We start from the raw sequence: 22,273 nt of genomic DNA on the forward strand, positions 1-22,273 counted from the left end.
TAGAGGTCTCATACAATATTTGTCCTTTTGTGATTGACTTATTTCACTCAGCATAATGTCCATCCATGTTATGAGATGCTTCACAGATTCATTGTTGCTCTTTCTCGTTGCATAGTACTCCATTATGTGTATGTACCATAGTTTATCCATTCATCTGTTGATGGGCATCTAGGTTGTTTCCGTCATTTTGCTATTGTGTGTAATATCAATCTTATTTCCTCTTGGTAATCAGGATCAATTACAGCAGCCAGTATGGTAACTCCCTTCTTTGCCTGTTGATCCAGAGGCATAAGGAATCCAAAGTGACCTGGTGGCATTTTACTTCCAGTTCAATGGAATCAGTGATGTGTCTCCAAGTGGGAGAATTTCTCCCGTTGGAACTAAGACCTCTAGATCTGCAAAGCATAGGGTTGTGGGGACAGGAAGCAAAAATTTTGTGAGTGGTTCACGAGGGGTAATAGTGAGTGGTGCCACTTTCATTTCCACCCTTTGATTCCTGGACCCATGAATCCTGGCTATGGGAGAAACAGCACGATATATTGGACGCTGGTTTAGAGCATATGCAGCCTCCTGGAGAACATTGCCCCAACCCTTCAAGGTATTGCCACCTAGCTGGCACCGTAATTGTGTCTTTAAAATGCCATTCCATTGTTCTAGCAAGCCAGCTCCTTCAGGATGATGGAGAACATCGTAAGACCAGTGAATTCCATGAGCATGGGCCCACTGCTGCACTTCATTTGCTGTGGAGGCCCTTGATCTGAGGCAATGCTGTGTGGGATACCATGACAGTAGATAAGGCATTCTGTAAGTCCACGGATGCTAGTTTTGGCAGAAGTATTGCCTGCAAACAAGACAAATCCGTATCCAGAATAAGTGTCTATTCCAGTAAGAACAAAATGTGCCCTTTCCATGATGGAAGCAGTCGAGTGTAATCAACCTGCCACCAGGTTGCTGGCTGATAAACTCAAGGAATGGTGCCATATCAGGACTCAGTGTTGGTCTCTGCTGCTGGCAGTGGCTGTAGCCAAGTCAGCCTCAATGAGCAGAAGTCCATGTTGCTGAGCCCATGCATAACTTCCATCCCTGCCACCATGGCCACTTTTTTTCATAAGCCCATCGGGCAGTGACAGGACTAGCTGGGTAAAGGGGATGACTGATTTCCACAAAATGCATCATCCTATCCACTTGATTGTTAAAATACTGCTCTGCTGAGGTCACCCTTTAGTGAGCATTCACATGAGACACAAATATCTTCGCTTCTTTGGCCCATTCAGAGAGGTGTATCCACATACCTCTTCCTCACACCTCCTTGCCACCAATTTTCCAATCATGTTCCTTCTAAGTCCCTGACCATCCAGCCAAACCACTGGCCACAGCCCATGAATCAGTATATAATTGCACATCTGGACATTTCACCTTCCAAACAAAGTGAACAGCTCAAAGTTCTGCCCGTTGGGATTACTTCCCTTCACCACTGTCCTTCACGGAGGTCCCAGAAAGGGGCTGTAGCGCTACCACTGTCCACTTTCCAGTGGTGCCTGCAGCATGAGTTTTCTCTTACTCAGTCAACTGATCATAAGGAACTCCCCATGAAGCCACAGGTCCACACTGGGAGATGGAAGGTAATGTGACAGGAGTGAAGACCATGAGAATTTGGCCACTTCCTCATGCAACTTACTTGTGCCCTCAGGTCCTACTTGGGCCCCGTGGTATATATACCACTTCCATTTAATAATGGAGTGCTGTTGTGCACGTCAAACTTTATGGCTCTGTGAGTCAGACAACACCCAGTTCATGATGAGCAGCTCAGGCTGCATGGTGACTTAGTGGCCCATGGTTAGGCATTCGGTCACTACTAAGGCCCAGTGAAAAGCCAAAAGCTGTTTCTCAAAAGGAGAGTAGTTATCTGCTCCAAAATCCTAAGGGTCTGCATTGTGATTCAACAATAGAGGCCTGCCAAAGACTCCAAAGAGCATCTCTATCTACCACTGACACTTCAAGTGCTATTGGATCAGCTGGATCATATGGCCCAAGTGGCAAAGCAGCTTGCAGGACAGCCTGAACCTGTTGCAGAGCCTTCTCTTGGTCCCCATTCAAAACTAGCAGCTTTTCAAGTCACTTGATAAAAAGGCTGGAGTAGCACACCCAAATGAGGGATATGTTGCCTCTAAAATCCAGAAGCCCACTAGGTGTTGTGCCTCCTTTTTAGTTGTGGGACGGGCCGGATGCAATAGCTTATCCTTCACTGTAGTAGGAATATCTCGATATGCCCACACCACTGAACCCCTAGAAATGTCACTGAGGTGGAAGGCACCTGAGTTTCTGTTAGATTAATTTCCCACCCTCTAGCATATAAATGTTTTACCAATAAGTCCAGAGTCATTGACACTTCTTCCTTACTAGATTCAATCAGCATAATTTTATCATTGGAATGGACCAGGGTAATGTAGAAGGAAAAGGTGATCAAGATCCCTGCAGACTGAATTATGACATAGGGCTGGAGAGTTGATATAGCTCTGAGGTAAGACACTGAAGGTGTATTGCTGGCCTTGCTAGCTGAAGGCAAACTGTTTCTGGTGGTCCTTTGAAACATGTATGGAGAAAAAGACATTTTCAGTCTCCTTGAATTAGTGTCAGTTCAGAGCCAGTATCCAGCAATCCTCGAAATGTCTGATTATGTCCTTTTCCCCAATGAACAGTCACTTCCGTAAAAGTCACTTTGGGGAAGGCTGGGAGTAAGATTAACAGTATGCATTTTTGGCAGTGTAGTGAAGTCCTTCCTCAAGAGGATCCAGCCTCCCCTTCATTCAAGGGGTTGTGGGCCTTTAAATTCACTTATGTCTGGGAGTTGATTGAGGGGCCATAACTCTCTGTTCTGGCAATTTGAGTTAAACTGTTGTTCACATGACTTAAAATTCTCTCGCTTGTACAGATCAAGTAAATATTTAGTAGATTTCCTATTTATTTCACTCCTAGGGACACCATGACTAAGTAGCCAATGCCATAAGTCCATACAAATCAGACTATTCTGATTACTGCTTTGTCTCTGCTGTCCCTTACATTAGTGACACCCATCTTGTTGTCATGGATTGAATTGTGTCCCCCAAAAATATGTGTATCAGTTTTGCTAGGCCATGATTCCCAGTATTGTGTGATTGTCCATCATTTTGTCATCTGGTGTTATTTTCCTGTATTATAAATCCTATCACTATGATGTCAATGAGATGGATTGGCAGCAGTTATGTTGATGATATCTACATGACTGGATTGTGTCTTAAGCCAATCTCTTTTGAGATATAAAAGAGAGAAGCAAGCAGAGAGATATGGGGACCTCAAACCACCAAGAAATCGGCGCTGGGCGGCAGAGCGTATCCTTTGGACCTGAGGTTCCTGCTCAGAGAAGCTCCTAGACCAAGGGAAGATTGATGACTAGGACTTTCCTCTAGAACTAACAGAGACAGAAAGCCTTCCCCTGGAGCTGGCACCCTGAATTTGGACTTGTAGCCTACTAGACTGTGAGAGAATAAATTTCTCTTTATTAAAGTCATCCACTGTGGTATTTCTGTTATAGCAGCACTAGATAACCAAGACACTTGTCTTTGTCAATTGAGTGCTGCCACTTGGCCCCTACCACCACGGGGTCCAAGCAACCCCACTGTAGTTAGGTGTCTTAATTCAGTTAGGGCAGTTCCCACTGTCAAATCTGACTTACATCAATCACAGCAGTCTTCAAGGATGTTGGGGCTCTCTTCACAAACTTGTTCCTCACTGCTGTGGTAAAAGGTGTGTCCTCTGGTCACTCCATGTGTGGGTCTGTGTGTCTAACCTGCTAAATTCACTCTAACATGCCAAGTTCCCTAAGCCTCTGGATACCTTCTTCTACAGTATGCCAAGGCAAGTCTGGCACTTCAACTTTAGTGTAAGCCACCACATAATCCATGTTTCAGCGACCCAACCAAATAAACTATTAGATACTTTCCTAAGCTCTCGAGCTGAAACACTGAATAAAGAATCTGTGCTTAGCAGGCACATATCAATAATCTCAGACTGATCCATCTTTATGTCCCTTGCACCATTATTCCACACCTTTAATAGCCATTCCCACACATATTCCCCAGGTTTCTGTTTTGTACATACTAGAAAAGTCAAGCAGTTCTTTTGGAATGTAGCATACCTCTTCCTGGGTCACACATTGTACTTCACCTTTTGGGGCTCGCTGGGACTTAAGTCTAGTTATAGGTCTAAAAAACCCATTGCCGTTGAGTCAGTTCCAACTCATAGTGACCCTATAGGCCAGAGTAAAACTGCCCCACAGAGTTTCCAAGGAGCATCTGGTGGATTCAAATTGCCAACCTTTTGGTTAGCAGCTGAGCTCTTAACCACTGTGCCACCAGGGCTCCAGTTATAGGTCTGGAAGCCAAAATCGGTAGTGGGGATGTGTTTTGAGAACATTCAGCAATGTCTTGTAACATATCTGCCTCAGGAGATGCTCTAGGCAATGACTCAGACAAAGGCTATTCAGACACAGCTGGGTTAATCTCATTAGATGGGGATAGAGGGGCTAATGGTTTTACTGGGGAAGGAGGCTTAGCAAAGATGGAGAAGAGTGGTTCTGTTGGCAGGAGTGATTCAACAGAATTTAGGGGCTGAGTGTCCCCACCTTCTTTCTTGATTATCTGCCCATATGTCCCCATCCCAAGTTTCAGGATCCCATTTCTTCCCAATCAATGCCCTCACTTTAACTTCAGACACCACTCCATATTGGGAATTCAGTTGGTGGTGTAATTCAGCCACTCTTACGATAAGACTCTGTGTTTGGTTTTTCATATCAGCTCTGTTGCTACAAGAAATAAGGCTTTCTTTCAAGTCACAAGTGGAAACTTTTAGATCATTTATGCAGCACTTAAGCTTTAACTCTGAAGCCCTGAGCTCATCTCTTTCTTTCACCACTTTGTCTAGTGAAAGTCATAACAACCAACCAGCTTTCTTACACTTCTCATTTTGACAAAATTGTAGAAAGGTATCAAACATGCAATCATCCAGAGCCTCGTCTCTCACCAACACCTGATCTATTGGTGGTCATATTTTGCATATTTCTATTGTCACCTCATGCCATGGATTAGCAGTGCCCTCTTCACTACTGGAAGCAGAGTCATTAACATTTTTAAGACTAACCAGACTTGAGAACCAATTTAGAAAACTCATCCTTACAATTTTGTTTCTCTAGAACCACTCTTGGTACCGAATGTCTTAGGTTGGGTTCTCTAGAGAAGCAAAGCTAGTGAAGCATCTATATATATGTGTATATATATATATATATATATACACATACACCCACACCCTGGTGGCATAGTGGTTAACAGCTACGACTGCTAACCAAAAGGTCAGCAGTTCGAATCCACCAGGCACTTCTCAGAAACTGTATGGGGTAGTTCTTCTCTGCCCTGTAGGGTCGCTATGAGCCAGAATCGACTAGATGGCAACGGGTTTTATATGTATATATATACATATAGAGAGAGAGATCAAGAAAATGGCTCACGTGGTTGTAGAGTTCCAAATCCGTGGGTCAGGCTGGAGGCTTCTCCTGACTTATATAGGTGCAGGGGCTGGTGAACCCAAGATCCAGACTGTGGAGGTTGATGAATCCCAAAATGGGCAGGCAATCTGGTAGCTCAAGTCCCAAGAACTGGAGGCTAGATGAACAGGAGCCACCTGCAGGATCCAGAGCAAGCAAAAGCCAGCAAGCCTTGCCAGAAAGTCTACCTATATTGGATGCAGGCCACACCCCCAAGGAAACTCCCTTTCCACTGACTGGTTACTCACAGCAGATCGCATCATGGAGGTGATCACATTATATCAGATCTCATCATGAAAGCGATTACATCGTTATATGACTGCCAAAGTATATCATAACTGCCAAACGACAGATTCATGGCCTAGCAATGTTGACACATAACCTTAACCATAACATTGGCTGAAGAAGGAATAGAAAAGCTCTGTGCCAAGGAGGGGCAGCCAACTGAGGGCTCACAGACCTCTCTAGGTGCCGTGTAGGGCATGGCTGCAGGGGTGCGGGAGGAGGCAGGGAGGACAGCGGATAGGGACTCCTACTGTCCAGGTGAGAGATGATGGGGGCTCTGCCAGGGTGGTGGTTGCAGAGGCAGAAGGGGATGGGATGTGTTTGGAAGGTGGAGCCAGCAGGTAAGGAAGAGAGGAATATGAGCTGAGCCTTGTCATGGTCGTGTCAGGGCAGAGGCAGGTAAGTGAGGACTGCTCACAGTCCTCACATATCAAGTCATTTCCTATGATGATCCCAAAATGCCTCCTCACTTACCCTGATGGTTTGCTGTGCTGTGGTCAAACAGCCTGAGAGGGTTATGTGCAGTGCCCTAGGGGCTGGGAGCTAGGTCAGCTGGTGGCCTGTGCCTGTCCCCTTCTGTAAAACGGGGGTGATGGTCTCTACCTCACAGGGTTGTCATGAGGGTGCAGCTTCCAAGGTCTAGGATATGGAGCAGCAGGTCAGAGGGGCATCAGCCATGAGCCAGTCAGGGTTGGCTCCAGTGGGCACAGGTGCAGCACCCCTTGGTAAGGACCTAATGTGCACCCCAACAGGACCAGGCCTTATTTATCTAGTCAGGCTTTAAAAATGTATTTATTAAGCACCTACTCTAAGCCTGGCCCTGTGACCAAGGCAGACATGGCCCCTGTTTTTGGGATCTACATTCTAGTAGGGGAGACAGCAGCAAGTGCTGTGAAGAAAATGAGATGGGGTGTTTTCCCACAGAAGGTTGCATTGAGACTTTGGACGTGTGCCAGTGAAATTATGAACTGCTCTGTTATGAATAGAATTGAGCAGCTCATCTGTTCAGAGAATCCTTTGCTGATCTATCTATAGAGATGTTATTTTTTTCTTAGTGATTTCTAGGAACTCTTTATTAATTAAGGTGATGAGTGAGCCCTTGGTGAGATGAGTTGTCAGTATTTCCCCCCAGCTTCTCATCTGCTGTTTGACTTAACTGATTGGAGGGGACATATGAACAGAGGCTTGAAAATAGGGAGAGTGTCTAAGTGCCCTAAGCCGGCAGTGGGAATAGCAAGTTCAAGACCCCAAGTGAGAATGAGCTTGACATACACGCTTTTAAAACAATATCTGTTGTTTGATCAGATAATGTATGCACATGCTACAAACTTCAAAACACTAAGGTGGGGCAGGCAAGGTCAGGGCCCGTGCCTGTGAGACTTCCATGGGCAGTGATGGCCAATCACGCTCCAAGGTGGGGGACACCTTAGCTTGCACCATGATGTCCACCCAAGGTGACTCAGGCCCCTCCACCGTGTGAGATTCCCAGAGCTCAACTGGGCTGACTGGGGTCCTGCAGGGGCCAGTGGCCGTCGGATCCCCAAGACCCCTACCCCCTCCGCCCTCAGGATGGCTGGGCCTCTCACCACCTCTGCCTAGGAGCGTCACCCTGCATGTGCTTACTTTTGATTCTGAATCCATGCTGGCCTCCCCTGAAGGGGCTGGGCTCAAGGCTTCCTGGAGGTAGGTGGCTCTTGGGACCCCTGCTGGCCCACTGTGTCCCTTTGTTCTACCCAGTTCCTGCCTTTATGGTGCGGACATCATTCCTGGCGGAGACAGGAAACGGACAGAGACTGGTGAGATCTAGGTAGCCCTTAACACAGGGTTATGGATGCGGAACAAGGGGGGGTGGTCCAAGTGGCCCTCCCAGGGTAGGCCTGGTTGTGTGAGGGCCTGAGCTGGGCACTGGAGGAGGGAGCCTGGAGAGCATCAGGCCTTGCCTAAGCACTCACCATGGGTGAGAACCAGATGGGGTTTGTAGCCAGGCCTGGGGACCCCAAAGAACTGCTGCACTCTGACCTGTGCTTGTCTCCTTCCCACCCCCTCTCCGTCCCTCAGGCCCAGGCTGGGCATGGCTGGGCTCCATGTTAGCTCTGAGCCTTCCCAATCTCGTGGGGAAGGCTGGGGCTTAGCTCACCCCGTGTCTAGGGCAGGGGACAGCTCCTGTCTAGTGACCACCATGACTAGGCCCAAAGCGCTTTGGGGTTTCTGGGCAACATCTGCAACCATTCTCTGGATCCCTGCGCACCAACCCGTTAAGGGCTAACAGAGTCCCATTTACAGAGGACAATCTGAGGCACAGAGAAGGAGGGCGTGTGGACCACAGGGAATGGAGCATTCCTGTGCTGGGAATGTGACACGTGAGTTTGAGGCCCCATTCCAAGCCAGGCTCCAGCCTCTCCAATTAGAACATGCTAGTATGGGAACAAAAGGAGCCCTGGTGGGGCACTGGTTAAAGCACTTGGCTGCTAACGGAACCCACCAACCGCTCATTGGGAGAAAGATGTAGCAGTCTGTTTCCATAAAGATTACAGCTTGGAAACCCTATGGGGCAGTTGTACTCTGTCCTATAGGGTCCCTATGAGTCGGAGTTGACTCCACGGCAATGGGTTTGGTTTTTAGTTTTTAATGGGGCAACAGCCTGCACAGGCAGAGAAGGAGAGGGGTGAAAACAAAACCTTTTCCTCAGCTTCAGGTTGTGAAACCTCCAGGCTTTTCCTTCCCCTGTAATGGTCTCCAATTCGTGGTTGGGAGCCTGGCACTTCCAGTGGTGTTACAGAAGGGTAAGTGAAGCCAAGGAGGTGAAGACACTTGCCCGAGGATACCCATTTTATAGACTGAGAAACTGAGGCTCAGACAAGTTAAATGGCCTCCCTAGTGACTTAGGAAATAATACTGGAGTTATTATTCCCTGTCCTTGAGCATAGAGAATGTGACCCAGCTGAAGCTGGGCTCACAAGGACTCACGAAGACACATCAACTGGGCCCTGAGTATAAAGTCAATAGCTAAGATAATCTTGGAAAATGTCTTTTAGGGAAACTTTCACATAAAGCCAATCAAGCAGAACACAAAAGACTTTCCACTCTTGTCTTTTTCTAGTAGCATTTAGTGAATAGAAAATTTGTTGGACCAATGAAGACCCTCCTGTCATTACTGAAACCTGTACCAATGATTGTTAAGACAATTCAAAATGTACGATCACAGTTTCTAGCCAGTCTGTGAAAAGGTGACGCTTTCAATGGTTTTGCCCATCTGTAATGTTTATCCTGATGACTCCGTAATGGTCTCTGGACTCTGGCAGATGTGGCTCTAGCAGCACGTTTGTCGTTCTCCCACTTTTGTCTGTTCTATGATATTTCCTTGGACTCGGGCAGACATGGCTCTGGCAGCATGGCTGTCCGCTTCCCACTTTTGCCCCTCTGAATATATGCTGAATAAAACTTTCTTTTTGCTTTACTAAACTTTCTGATTTTTTTTCCCCCTAAAACACTAGTCAGGGTCGCGCTGTCTCCTTTAGCAGATGGGGGACTGGAAGCCCCGAGAGGAGGAGTGACTCACCTAAGTCATACCTTTGAGCCAATTTCTCCCCTGGACTGGGAGGAGCGACACCGTCCCAACACTGCCTCCTCTGGCTGTTCCCTTTAGGATCCTGAACGCCCACTGGGCGTCTGCCCAGGCCTGGACCGACACTACACTGCCTGACTTCCAACTTGACCCTGGATAAACTCGTCACTTTTCGGAGCTTCAGTTTCCTCATCCCTGGGCAGCCCTGCCACCGGGCCACCGGTGTTGGGTGGGGCTTGGAGGGGCGGGGCAAAGACTGAGAGGAGTCCGGGGACCGGGGTTAGGCGCGCGTCGGATCTAGGAGCTTGCGGTCAGAGCTGAGGGCGAGGCTCAAGTCAGGGGCAGGGCAAGAGCTCCTGAGGGCGCTGTAGCCCACGCTGGCTTGGGCGGGGCTAGCGTAAGGGGCGGGGTCCACGTAGGGGCGGGGTTCAGAGTTCCTGGCAGTGCCGTAGTCACGCTGGCGGGGGCGGGGCCCATGGAAGAGGTGGTGTCAGGGTCCCTGGCGGTACCGTATTCCACGCGGCGGGGGCGGAGCTGTGGCTAGCAGCGGAAAGGGGCGGAGCCGGATGCGAAGGAGCGGACCGAGCCTCCACCGGCGGGGCGGGGCAATCACCGGAGCCCGGGGAGCCCGGGGAGCCCGGCCGACGGACGCGTGGGCGGGGCAGACAGTTCCCGGGACGGCCGAGCGCGGCGCAGTGGCTGCCGCCATGACAGGTCAGTGCGGACTGGGCCGGCGGCGGCTAGTGGGGCTGCCGGGGACGCCCTGCTTGCACAGTGTGGGACGGAGCGCGGCGGCCTCGAGGCTCCGAGGGCGCGGTGCCTCCTGCCGCAGTCTGGCCTGCGCGTCCCGTTCTTTTGCTGCTGTCGCGGGAGGGAGCCCGTCGAGGGGCACCCAGGCTGTGTGACCTTGGCCTCTGTTTCTCATCTGTACGATGGCAACCGCGATGAGGACTAGACAAGATGATAGCTGTGGCGAGTCTGGCCCCTGGAGTGCTGAGTGTGTATGACTATCACTGCGCCTGGTGCTAGTCGCTTATTGTTAAACCCAAACCCATTGCCGTGGAGTCAGTTCTGACTCTGAGACGTTATGAGTAGGACTGAGTAGAACTGCCCCATAGGGTTTCCAAGGCTGTAATCTTTACAGAAGCAGACTGCCACATCTTTCTTCCCTGGAGTGACTGGTAGGTTCCAACTGCAGACCTTTCGGTTAGCAGCTGAGTACTTTAACCAGGGATTTCTTACTCATCACCCCTCAACTGGACCTGCTGCGAGCTGCCCAGGGTCCTGCCTTCCTAGATTGGCGTGGGGACTTGGTGTGGGACCAGGGAAGAGCCCGGGAGGGCATGCCTGACTCTGGCCCCTGCCCGCTCAGGGAAGCAAGGAGTGTTGGAGAAGCAAGCGGGCTACAATGCCAAGGTCAAATCTTGGAAGGTTGGAGGGAGGGAGTGGCCACTTCGCACCTTGGGTATGAAGAGACAGTAAAAAACCAAAAAACCAAACCCGTTGCCTTCGAGTCCATTCCGACTCAGTGACACTATAGGACAGAGTAGACCTGCTCCGTAGAGTTTCCAAGGAGCAGCTGGTGGATTTGAACTGCCAACCTTTTGGTTAGTAGCCGTAGCTCCTAACTACTGCATAGGAAGTGAAAATAACAGCAGTGAACACTCCCGCGGTCCTGCTATGTTTCTGGTACTGTGATAACCCTTCTTGCTCACAGCTCCTGAGGGGTGGTTACCTGTATGTTTACAGTGGAGGCCAGCAGGGCTTGATGTATTCCTGTGCAGCATGTGGTCCCTGTGGGACTTTGTGACACCTCCTGGCTCCCTGTGAAGCTGCACCCCTTACCCTGGACAGGCCTGGGGAATTCAGGGACAGCAGCTAGACTCCCCCAAAGCTCTTGTGCTCCCCTCTGGGCATCCCCACCGCCCAGCCTCTCCAACTTCTTTTCCTGGGATGAGGTCTCCAGCCCAGCCATCCCCCAGGGCCTCCCTGGATCTGGGGAATGCCCACGTCCCTCCTGGCCCCAGCAGCATGCTCTGTAGAACTTTCCCCTTGGAGAGCCAGTATAGTCTCATGAGGGGGATAGACCAGTGACCAGACCCATGGTCAGGGGATGTGGGGGTTCCCAGAGGCCACACCGCATTCCTGAGAGTCTCTCCTTCTGCCTGGTGGGCAGATGTCACCCAGGGGTGGCCCAGGGATCAGGGAGGTCCCAGAAGTCCCCAGTCTTCTCTCCCTGTGCTTGCTGGAGTCTCAGCCTGGATCCCGCACACAAAAGATTTCTTGGGCTGGAACCTGGCAACTTCCAGGACTCCTGCATAACAGCCTCGGTGGGAAGAGACCCCAGCTGCCACCCCCTTCCTTTTGCTACCCCTCTTGACTCATGGCTGCTGATTCTGAGCATCTACTGTGGGTCTGGCCCTATGCTGGGCACTTCCCATCTGTAATTGCCTCATGGGGACATGTCGAATAGCGTCTCTGTGTACAGTGAGGAAACAAAGGCTCTGATTGGGCAGGTGCCAAGGCCTACACTCACTCAGTGTCCGAGCTAGGACTGGGATCCTGACCCCAGTATCTGTGTCTGTGCCCTGGGCAGGCCCCCAGTTTCCCAACTCCTTGTGGCACATTCACCCAAGATGCATGGCCCTCAGAGTCTGTGTTGGCATCAGAGGTGGCCCGTCCCAGGGCTGGGTGTCATCTGCTGTCCTCCTGGTGTGCTGTGGAGTTCGTGATCTTAGCTCACCTGTGGCACTGGAGGCCATGTCGGGTGTTGGGACAAAAGGGGCTGTTGGAGACTCTGGAGGGGAGGTATGGGCTTCAGTGGGCCCAGAACCAGAGGAACTCAGGAAATGGGGGGCCACCAAGCTGAGCACAAGTTAGCCAGATGGAAAAGACAGGAAGGAGTGTTCTTGACCCGGGGGACAGGGCTGGGTGAATGGGCACAGTGGTGAGGTGGGGGCTGCTGTGAGCCAGGTGAGGGTGGATGGGACAAGCGCCCATAGGACCTTGAATGTCACTCTGAGGGCTTGGGTGTAGTTAGAGAAGAGGGAAGGTCCAGGCAGGGGTCACGGGTTTGGGGTCCGTGGTCCTGGGGCAGGAAGGTGGGAGGCTTAGCAAAGAGCCTGGGTTTTGTGCCAAAACTATTCTATATTGATCCTGTGAAAAACATTTTGGGACTTGTTTATCAGAACCTGGAACTTGGGAAGTTTTCATTTCTTGTGCCTTTTTGTGCTTTCCCAGTGGCCTGTGTGTGTGGTTCGTGTGTACAACTCATGAACGTCAACCACAGTAAATATCAGGAAGCTGCAGGGCCCTGAGCTGCCCCTAGGGCCTTGGCGTTCAGCTGCACCACCAAGAGAGGTGACTCAGGCTGATGACTCATGGCCCGTGAGGATCTTAGGGCCCTTCTGGCTAGGGCTGAAGGGCTGGGAAGGTTGCTGCAGGGTGCCGCCTGCTCTCCATCCACCTCCTTGCCCCTGGGGCTCTGATCTTTATCCATTCACTCCAGAGAGCTTTAGTGAGTGCCTGCTGTGTACCTGGTCCCGTGCACACAGTGCAGTGCACACACTGGGGAGGCAGCACGAGACAGGGCAGCCTTGGGCTCTACCCTTGTGGACATGGAATAGCTAGTTACACAATTAATATGTTGATTGGCGGTCAAGAGGTGGCCACTTGACTCTGCTATGCCTGGGTCCCAACCTTCGATCGTCATTTCCTGGCTGGCTGCAATCTTGGGCGAGTACTTCATCTACTTTACCTCAGTTTTCCCATCTGTGAAATGGGAGTGGTGCTGGTGCTACATTACAGAGCTGTTGGAAGGGTGTAGTGCAATGAATGGGTTTCTCTTTATATATGGCCTTTCTGGCCTTGGGTTTGAAATTCTGCCAAAACTGATTGATTGGGCCGTGGTCTGTCCTGTGATTGGTCTATTTTGTGCACCTTGTAGGGATTGATCAATTTGCTACGCATGTAGTGGATTGAAAATCCACCCAATAGGACTGACTGATTTTGCAACCCATTGAGGGAATTCATTGGTTCATGGTCCTGCTGGGAGGGCCATGCCTTGAAAATTCATATTCTGAGGAGGAAAGAAGTCCAGCCAGGAGTAAGTGACAACTGAAAAGAGAGATGAGGTATACAAATGACCTGCATATAAGCAGCCAACCCCAAAGAGGTTTTTAGAGAGGAGAGAAGACGCAGGAGAGGAGGAGTGTCATGGTTTGAATTATGTCCCCCCCAAAATGTGTGTATCAGTTTGGCTAAGCCATGATTCCTGGTACTGTGTGATTTTCCTGTATGTTGTAAACCTGCCTCTATGATGTTAATGAGGGAGGATGGGTGGCAGTTGTGTTAGTAAGGCAGGACCTGATCTACAAGACTGGATTGTGTCCTGAGGCAATCTCTTGAGATATAAAAGACAGAAGTGAGCAGTGAGACAGGGGGACCTCATACCATCAGGAAAGCAGTGCCAGGAGCAGAGCGTGTCCTTTGGACTGGGATCCCTGTGCAGAGAAGCTCCTGGTCCAGGGGAACACCGAAGAGAAGAAGGCCAACAGAGAAGAAAAGCCTTCCCCTCTAGCTGACGCCTGAATTTGGACTTTTAGCCTACTTTGACTGTGAGGAAATAAATTTATCTTCGTTAAAACCATCCACTTGTGGTATTTCTGTTATGGCAGCACTAGATGACTAAGACAAGGAGGGAACCTCCTAAAAAGAGTTGTAATACAGGTCAAGCGCCGTAACACTTAAGATGGCGTGAGATGGCACTGAGCACAGCAGAGCTGAGCACTGCAGAGCCGAACGGCAGAGAAACAGTGGCAGCAGTACAAGCGGCAGGAACCACGAGACTGGCAGACAGTGGTGGTGGGAGAGTCAGCCCATGGAGCGGAGCTGGGTGCCTTGTAAAGGGGAAGTAGCCACAGTCCGGGCCCATGCAGGTGGACACCCAAGCACAGCAAGCAGCAGTACGGGGTGGAGCTGGTCTGCCTTTGACAGTGGCAGATGCCCTGGCTGTACTGAGAACTGTAACCCTAAGGCCTAGAAGGTCTCAGTGTTAGAGGCTTGGGAGATCGTGTGCAGGAGTCTTCCCAGCAATGAGGCAACACCCAGTGAGGCCCAGCAACAGAGCAGGGGCCTCAGGGGCAGTGCAGGCCCCTGGGCAGCATGCTGGTAAATGAAGGCAGAGAGGCATGCACGGTACGCACTGCCCAGAAGAGCGGCCTGCCTGAGTGCATGGCGGAGAGCAGCTGAGAGAGCTGTCCTGATCAACAAACTGCATCCTGTCTCCTGAGTTGTTCCTGTTACTTCCAAGTTGATCCTGATCCCGAGTTGTAGCCTGTTAACTACCCTAATAGACCACATAATCGTATGGTGTGTGAGTTCATTGCGTAATGATAGAGGCTGCAGGTGCTGAAGCCAGAAGACTTGGGATGGGCTGGCTGTGTATCCCTGAGCAAGTCACTTGGTGTCCCTGTGCTCAGCTTCCTTGCTGTTGTGGGGATGCTGACAAGAATGTGTAGGGCCCATGGCATAGGCTGTTGGGAGGACCCAGCACACCATGAGGGCCCAGCCACGGTCACCTTCACGTGAGGCCCAGATGTGGAATGACCCTACGCCGGATGATAGGGCAGGTGGGCCTCAGTGTGGTGTGATGAGGCAGGCAGCATCTGTACACCAGGAACCTCCCCTACTCCACATTATTCTCTGGAGGGGCGGTTGTCTGTGGGGTGAGTAGGTGTTTGTTTGGGGGATTGTCAGCCAGCCTCCACCACCAGACTCTGAGACCCCCAAGGATGTGGCCGGACCTGCCACGGACCTGCTATGTCACTGGGGTCTCCAAGCACATGGGTGGGCATCCTGATTTAGGCATGCCCTCACCTGTGCCTCAGAGTCTGGATGGTCCCAGACCACAGATACTTTCAGGGGTTGGGGAGAATTTAGAATTTTGAAATTCGTATTCTGAGGAGGAAAGAAGCCCAGCTGGGAAGAAGTGGCAATTGAAAAGAAAGATGAGGAAGACAAGCGACCCAGAGGTGGTCTATGGATTCTTCACCTGCTCATGAAATCAGAAAGGGTGCCCCACTTTTTCCAGCAAGATGACCCCATTTTTTAAAAAGTAACTTTATTGTGGTATTATTTATTTATAGGAAAATGCACTCATTTTTAGTGAACAGTTTGATAAATTTTGATAAATACATATACCCATGTAACTGCCACCCCAGTCCTAATCCAGAGACAGAAATCCCTCCAGAAAGGTCCTTTGTGCTCCTTCTCAGGTAATCCCTACGCAACCCAGGGGATTCATCTTCTCAGGTAATCCCTACACCCAACTCAGGTTGATCTGCTTTCTGTGACCTCCATTTTTTTCTTTAAATTTCTTCTTTGGTAATTACGTCTTAGTAAGATATTACTTCTTAGGTAATTCCCACTCTCAACCCTGGGGATGATCTCAGGTAATTCCACCCCCAACTCAGGGGTTGATCTGCTTTCTGTGACCTCCATTTTTTTCTTTAAATTTCGACAATAGAAATTCTGTTTCCAAACAGGATTTTTAAAAAATTAATAGACTTTATTTTTTTAGAGCAGTTTTAATCTTACAGAAAAATCAAGCAGATAGTACAAAGTTCCCACATCCCTCCTCCCAGTTTCCCCTATTATTAACATCTTGTATTAGTATACTACATTTGTTATAATTGATTGACCAGTATTGATACAGGATTATTTACTGAAGGCCATAATTTACTTTAGGGCTCACTCTTTGTGTTGTATATTCTGTAGGTTTTGACAAATGCATAATGTCAGGTGTCCACCAGTGTTATACAGAATAGTTTCACTGCCTTAAAAATGCCCTGGGCTTTAGCTGCTCATCCCTCTCCCCTCCCCTTTACCCCCTGGCAACCACTTATCTTTTTATTGTCTGTATAGTTTTGCCGTTTCTATAGTGCTGTATAGTTGGAATCATACAGTATGAAGCCTTCTCAGACTGGCTTCTTTCACTTGTTGTTAGGTGCCATCGGAGTTGGTTCCGACTCATAGTGACCCTATGTACAACAGAACAAAACACCGCCTGGTCCTGCGCTAAAAGTCCAAATTCAGGGCATCAGCTCCAGAGGAAGGCTTTCTCTCTCTGTCAGCTCTGGAGGAAGGCCCTTCTCATTAATCTTCCCCTGGTCAAGGAGCTTCTCAGGCACAGGGACCCCGGGTCCAAAGGACGCGCTCTGCTCCTGGTGCTGCTTTCTTGGTGGTTTGAGGTCCCCAATTCTCTGCTTGCTTCCCTTTCCTTTTATCTCTTGTAAGATAAAAGGTGGTGCAGGCCACACCCTAGGGAAACTCCCTTTACATTGGGTCAAGGATGTGACCTTAGTAAGGGTGTTATACAATCCCATGCTAATCTTCTTTAACATAAAATTACAATCACAAAATGGAGGACAACAACACAATACTGGGAATCATGGCCCAGCCAAATTGATACACACATTTTGGGGGGGACATAATTCAACCCATGACATCCACAAAATAATTTGCTAGGATTTTAATTGGGATTGTGTTGAATCTATAGATAAAGTTAGGAAGAGCTGAAATTGTAACAATATTGAATCTTCCTATCCATGAACATAAAAAATCCTTCCATTTATTAAGATCTTCTTTTAATTCTTTCATCGGAATCATAGACTTCCTCATATAGATCTTATATGTATGTTGTTAAATTTATTCCTAAGTATTTCTCTCTCTCTTTTTTTTTTTTGCTAATGTAAATGGTATTTTGTTTTTAATTTCGAATTCTAATTTTTCATTGCTGGTATATAGTAAAGCAATTGCCTTTTCCATATTAACCTTGTATCCTGCTACCTTGCTGTAATCACTTATTACTTCCAGGAGTTTTTTGTTGCTGTTGTTGATTCTTTGGGATTTTCTACATAGACAATCATGTCATCTGTAAACAAGGACGGTTTTACTTCTTCTTTCCTAATCTATATATCTTTTATTTCCTTTCCTTGTCTTATTGCATTATCTAGGACTTCAAGTACTATGTTGAATAGGAGTGGTAAGAGGGGACATCTCTGCCTTGTTCCCAATCTTACGGGTAAGGCATCTAGTTTCTCAGTGTGATGATTAATGTTATGTGTCAACTTGGCTAGGCCATGATTCTCAGTATTATGTAATTATCTTCTATTTTGTGATCTGATGTAATTATCCCCCATTTTATGATCTGATGTAAGGGGAGTTTCCTTGGGGGTGTGGCCTACATCCAACATATATGAATGCTCTGGAAAAGCTCTTCCTTGCTCTGGATCTTGTATCCATTTCATCATCCTCTGACCTTCAGTTCTTGGGATGTGAGCCAAGCAGCCTTCTGCCTGACCTGCAAATCTTGGGATTCACCAGTTCCCACAAACCCATGAGCCAGCAGCCTTCTGAACGACCTGAAGATCTTGGGATTTGCCAGCTCCCGCAACCCACAAGCCAGGAGACTTCTGCCTGACCTGCTGATTTTGAGTTCGTCAGCCCCTGCAACCATGTGAGTTAGGAGAAGCTTCCAGCCTGACACCTGACCCACAGATTTGGGACTTGTTAGCCTCCACAACTGCATGAGCCATTTCCTTGAGATAAATCTCTCTCTGTGTATATGTATGTATGTGTGTGTGTGTGTGTGTGTGTGTGTGTGTGTGTTTCACTGGTTTTGCTCCTCTGGAGAATCCAGCCTAAGACATTTAGTACCGAGAGTGGGGTCTAGAGAAACAAAATTGTAAGGATGAATTTTCTAAATTGGTTCTCAAGTCTGGCTAGTCTTAAAGGTGCTGATGCCTCTGCCTCCTGTAGTAAAGAGGGTACTGCTGATCCATGGTGTGAGGGGGCAATAGAAATATGCAATATATCACTACTGATAGATCAAGTATTAGTGAGAGGCGAGGCTCTGGGTGATTGCATGTTTGATACTTTTCTACAATTTTGTCAGAATGAGAAGTATGAGGAAGCCAGTTGGTTGGTCCTACTTTTGCTAGATAAAGTGGAGAAAGAGACGTGCTCAGGCTTCAGAGTCAAAGCTCAAGCACTGCATAAATGACCTCAAAGTTGCCACTTGTGCCCTGAAAGAAAGCCTTGTAGTAACAGAGCTGATATTGCTGAAAACCATAAGCAGAGCCTTATCATAAGAGTGGCTGAATTACAACACCAGTTGAATTCCCAACATCAAATGGTGTCTGAAGTTAAAGTGAAGGCATTGATTGGGAAGAAATGGGATCCTGAAACTTGGGATAGGGACATATAGGCAGATAATCAGGAAGCTGGGGACAATGCATCAGTCCTGCCAATGACGCCACCCCTCTTAATCCCGTCTGAGGAGATTAGTCCGTCTTTGACTAGTAAGCCATCCTCCCCAGGAAAACCATTATGCCTTCCACCCACATTTGATGAGATTAAAAGCTGTGCCTGAAGAATCTTTGTCTGAGATACCACCTGGGGCATTGCCTGGGGCATCACCTGAGGCCCATGCCTTACAAGACATTGCTGACCCCCCCATACCACCCATTTTTGCTTCTAGACCTATGTTGTTGTTAGGTGCCATCGAGTTGGTTCTGACTCATAGCGACCCTAAGTACAACAGAACGAAACACTGCCCAGTCCTGTGCCATCCCCACAATCGTTGTCATGTTTGAACCCATTGTTGCAGCCACTGTGTCAGTCCATCTCGTTGAGGGTCTTCCTCTTTTTTGCTGACCCTCTACCAAGCATGTTGTCCTTCTCCAGGAACTGGTCCCTCCTGATAACATGTCCAAAGTATGTGAGTTGTAGTCTCGCCATCCTTGTTTCTAAGGGGCATTCTGGTTGTACTTCTTCCAAGACAGATTTGTTCGTTCTTTTGGCAGTCCAAGGTACATTCAATATTCTTCGCCAGCACCACAATTCAAAGGCATCAATTCTTCTTCGGTCTTCCTTATTCATTGTCCAGCTTTCGCATACATATAAGGTGACTGAAAACACCATGGCTTGGGTCAGATGCACCTTATTCTTCAAGGTGACATCTGGTATTCTCTGAAAGCAGAGAATACCAGAAAGATGTTTACCTGTGTTTTACTGACTGTGCAAAGGCATTCGACTGTGTGAATCATAAATTATGGAGAACTTTGCAAGGAATGGGAATTCTAGAACACTAAATTGTGCTCATGAGGAAACTGTACATGGATCAAGAGGCAGTCGTTCAAACAGAACAAGGGGATACTGCATGGTTTAAAGCCAGGAGAGGTGCGCGTCAGGGTTATATCCTTTCACCATACCTATTCAATCTGTATGCCGAGCAAATAATTCGAGAAGCTGGACTGATGAAGATCAAAGACTACAGCCTTCAGTATGGAATACACTTCAACATAAAGAAAACAAAAATCCTCACAACTAACCCGTAAGCAACATCATGATAAACAGAGAAAAGATTGACGTTGTCAAGGATTTCGTTTTACTTGGATCCACAATCTACACCCATGGAAGCAGCAGTCAGGAAATCAAAAGACACATTGCATTGGGCAAATCTGCTGCAAAAGACCTCTTTAAAGTGTTGGAAAGCGAAGGTGTCTAGACCTATAACTAGACTTAAGTCCCAGCAAGCTCCAAAAGGTGAAGTACCAAGTGTGACCCTACACTCCAAAAGAACTGCTTGACTTTTCTAATATATATAAACAGAAACCTGGGGAATATGTGTGAGAATGGCTATTAAGTGTGTAGGATAATGGTGCAAGGAACATAAAGTTGAATCAGTTTCAGTTTATTGATATGGGTACACTAAGTACAGATTTTTCATTCAACGTTTCAGCTTGAGAGGTTAGAAAAGGATCTAATAGTTTATTTTGTTGGGTCGCTGAAGCATGGATTAAGCAGTGGCCTACATGAAATCAAGCTGAAGTGCCAGAGCTGGCTTGGTATACTGTAGAAGAAGGTATCCAAAGGTTTAAGGAAATTGGCATGTTAGAGTGGATTTATCAGGTTGGACCCACAGACTCACACATGGAGTGCCCAGAGGGCACAACTTTTACCACGACAACAAAGAAAAAAATAAAACCTACTGCTGTCAAGTCGATTCCGACTATAGTGACTCCATTGGGTTTCCAAGACTGTAAATCTCTACGGGAGTAGACTGCCACATCTTTCCCCCCTTGAGCTGCTGGTGGTTTTGAACTGCCGACCTTTCAGTTAGCAGTCTGTCACTTTAACCACTGTGCCACCAGGGCACATCTATGAGGAACAAATTGTGAAGGGAGCCCCAGCATCCTTGAAGACTGCTGTGATTGCTATTTTATGTAAGTTAGATTTGACAGTGGGGACTGCCCTAACTGAATTAAGACACCTAATTACAGTGGGGCTGATTGGACCCTTTGGTGGTAGGGGCCAAATGGTAACACTTAATTGACAAAGGCACGGTGTGCTTGCTTACCATAATGGACAGCAGAGCCAAACCAATAATCAGAATAATCTGACTCATACGGGCTTATGGCATTGGCTACTTAGTCATGGTGTCCCTAGGTGTGAGATAGATGGGAAATATACTAAATATTTACTTGATCTGTACAAGCAGAAGAATTCTAGGTCAAGTAAATGGCAGTCTAACTTGAATCGCCAGAATAGAGAGTCACAGCCCCTCAATTGATTCCCAGACTTGAGCCAGTTTACAGACCCACAACCCCTTGAATGATGGGGAGGCCGAATCCCCTTGAGGAAGGATCTCACTGCATTGCCAAAAATTTATACTGTTAATCCTGCTCTCAGCCTTCCCCGAAGGGATCTGCGGCCTTTTACGAGAGTGACTGTTCATTCAGGAAGAGGAAATAATCAGACTTTTTGGGGATTACTGGACACTAGATCTGAACTGACACTAATTCCAGGAGACCAAAAATATCACTGTGGTCCACCAATCAGACTGGGGGTGGATGGAAGTCAGGTTATTAGTGGAGTCTTTGCTCAGGTCCGTCTCACAGTGGGTCCAGTGGGTCCCTGAACCAATCCTATACTTATTTCCCAGTTCCAGAATGCATAATTGGAATAGACATACTCAGCATATAAAGTACAGCACTGGGCCCATGCTCATGGCATTCACTGTCTTATGTTCCCCATCATTCTGAAGCCGCTGGCTTGATAGAATGATGGAACGGCCTCCTAAAGTCAGAATTACTGTGCCAACTAGGTGGCAACACTTTGCAGGGTTGGGGCAGTATTCTCCACGAGGCTGTATATGCTCTAAACTGGTGTCCAATATATGGTGCTGTTTTTCACATAGCCAGGATTCATGGTTCCAGGAATCAAGGGGTGGAGATAGACGTGGCACTACCCTAGTGAACCACTCACAAAATTTTTGCTTTCTGTCCCCACGATCCTATGCTTTGTAGTTCTAGACGTCTTAGTTCCAAAGGGAGGAATGTGCCTTTATTTAGAGATTATGTATGGTTTAAGGAGATGTGTACAGGTGCCAAGTTGACAAGGGCTGGACTGTGATGATTAATGTTATGTGTCAACTTGGCTAGGCCATGATTCTTAATATTATGTAATTATCCTCCATTTTTTGATCTGATGTAATTATCCTCCATTTTGTGATCTGATGAAAGGGAGTTTCCTTGGAGGTGTGGCCTGCATCCAATATATTAGGATGCTTTGGCTCAGCTCTCCCTTGCTCTGGATCCTGCATCTGACTCGCAAGGATCCTGCATCTGACTTGTCATCCTCTGGCCCCCGCTTCTTGGGATGTGAGCCAGCAGCCTACCACCTGACCTACAGATCTTGGGATTTGCCAGCTACCACAGCCCTATGAACCACCTGGCCTGCAGATCTTGGGATTTGCCATCTCCTACAACCCCGTGAACCAGCAG

At 48.1% G+C, this 22,273-nt stretch overlaps 1 protein-coding gene across 3 annotated transcripts in view; it reads left to right on the forward strand.

Annotated features, from left to right (window-relative positions):
- Positions 1-22,273, forward strand: part of CARD19 (caspase recruitment domain family member 19) — a 65,228-nt gene that overhangs the window by 33,654 nt on the left and 9,301 nt on the right. Inside the window, exon 1 of one of the 3 annotated variants that reach the window (XM_023738614.1) lies at positions 10,036-10,139. The exons of the other annotated variants lie outside the window; for them this stretch is intronic. Coding sequence (XP_023594382.1) covers positions 10,133-10,139 — 7 coding nt within the window. The 5' untranslated portion in view covers positions 10,036-10,132. Of the gene's footprint in view, positions 1-10,035; positions 10,140-22,273 lie in introns of those variants that run through there. 3 annotated transcript variants of the gene reach the window in all.

This window comes from Trichechus manatus, unplaced genomic scaffold, assembly GCF_000243295.1.
Source record: "Trichechus manatus latirostris isolate Lorelei unplaced genomic scaffold, TriManLat1.0 scaffold00120, whole genome shotgun sequence".
Taxonomy (NCBI): Eukaryota; Metazoa; Chordata; class Mammalia; order Sirenia; family Trichechidae; genus Trichechus; species Trichechus manatus.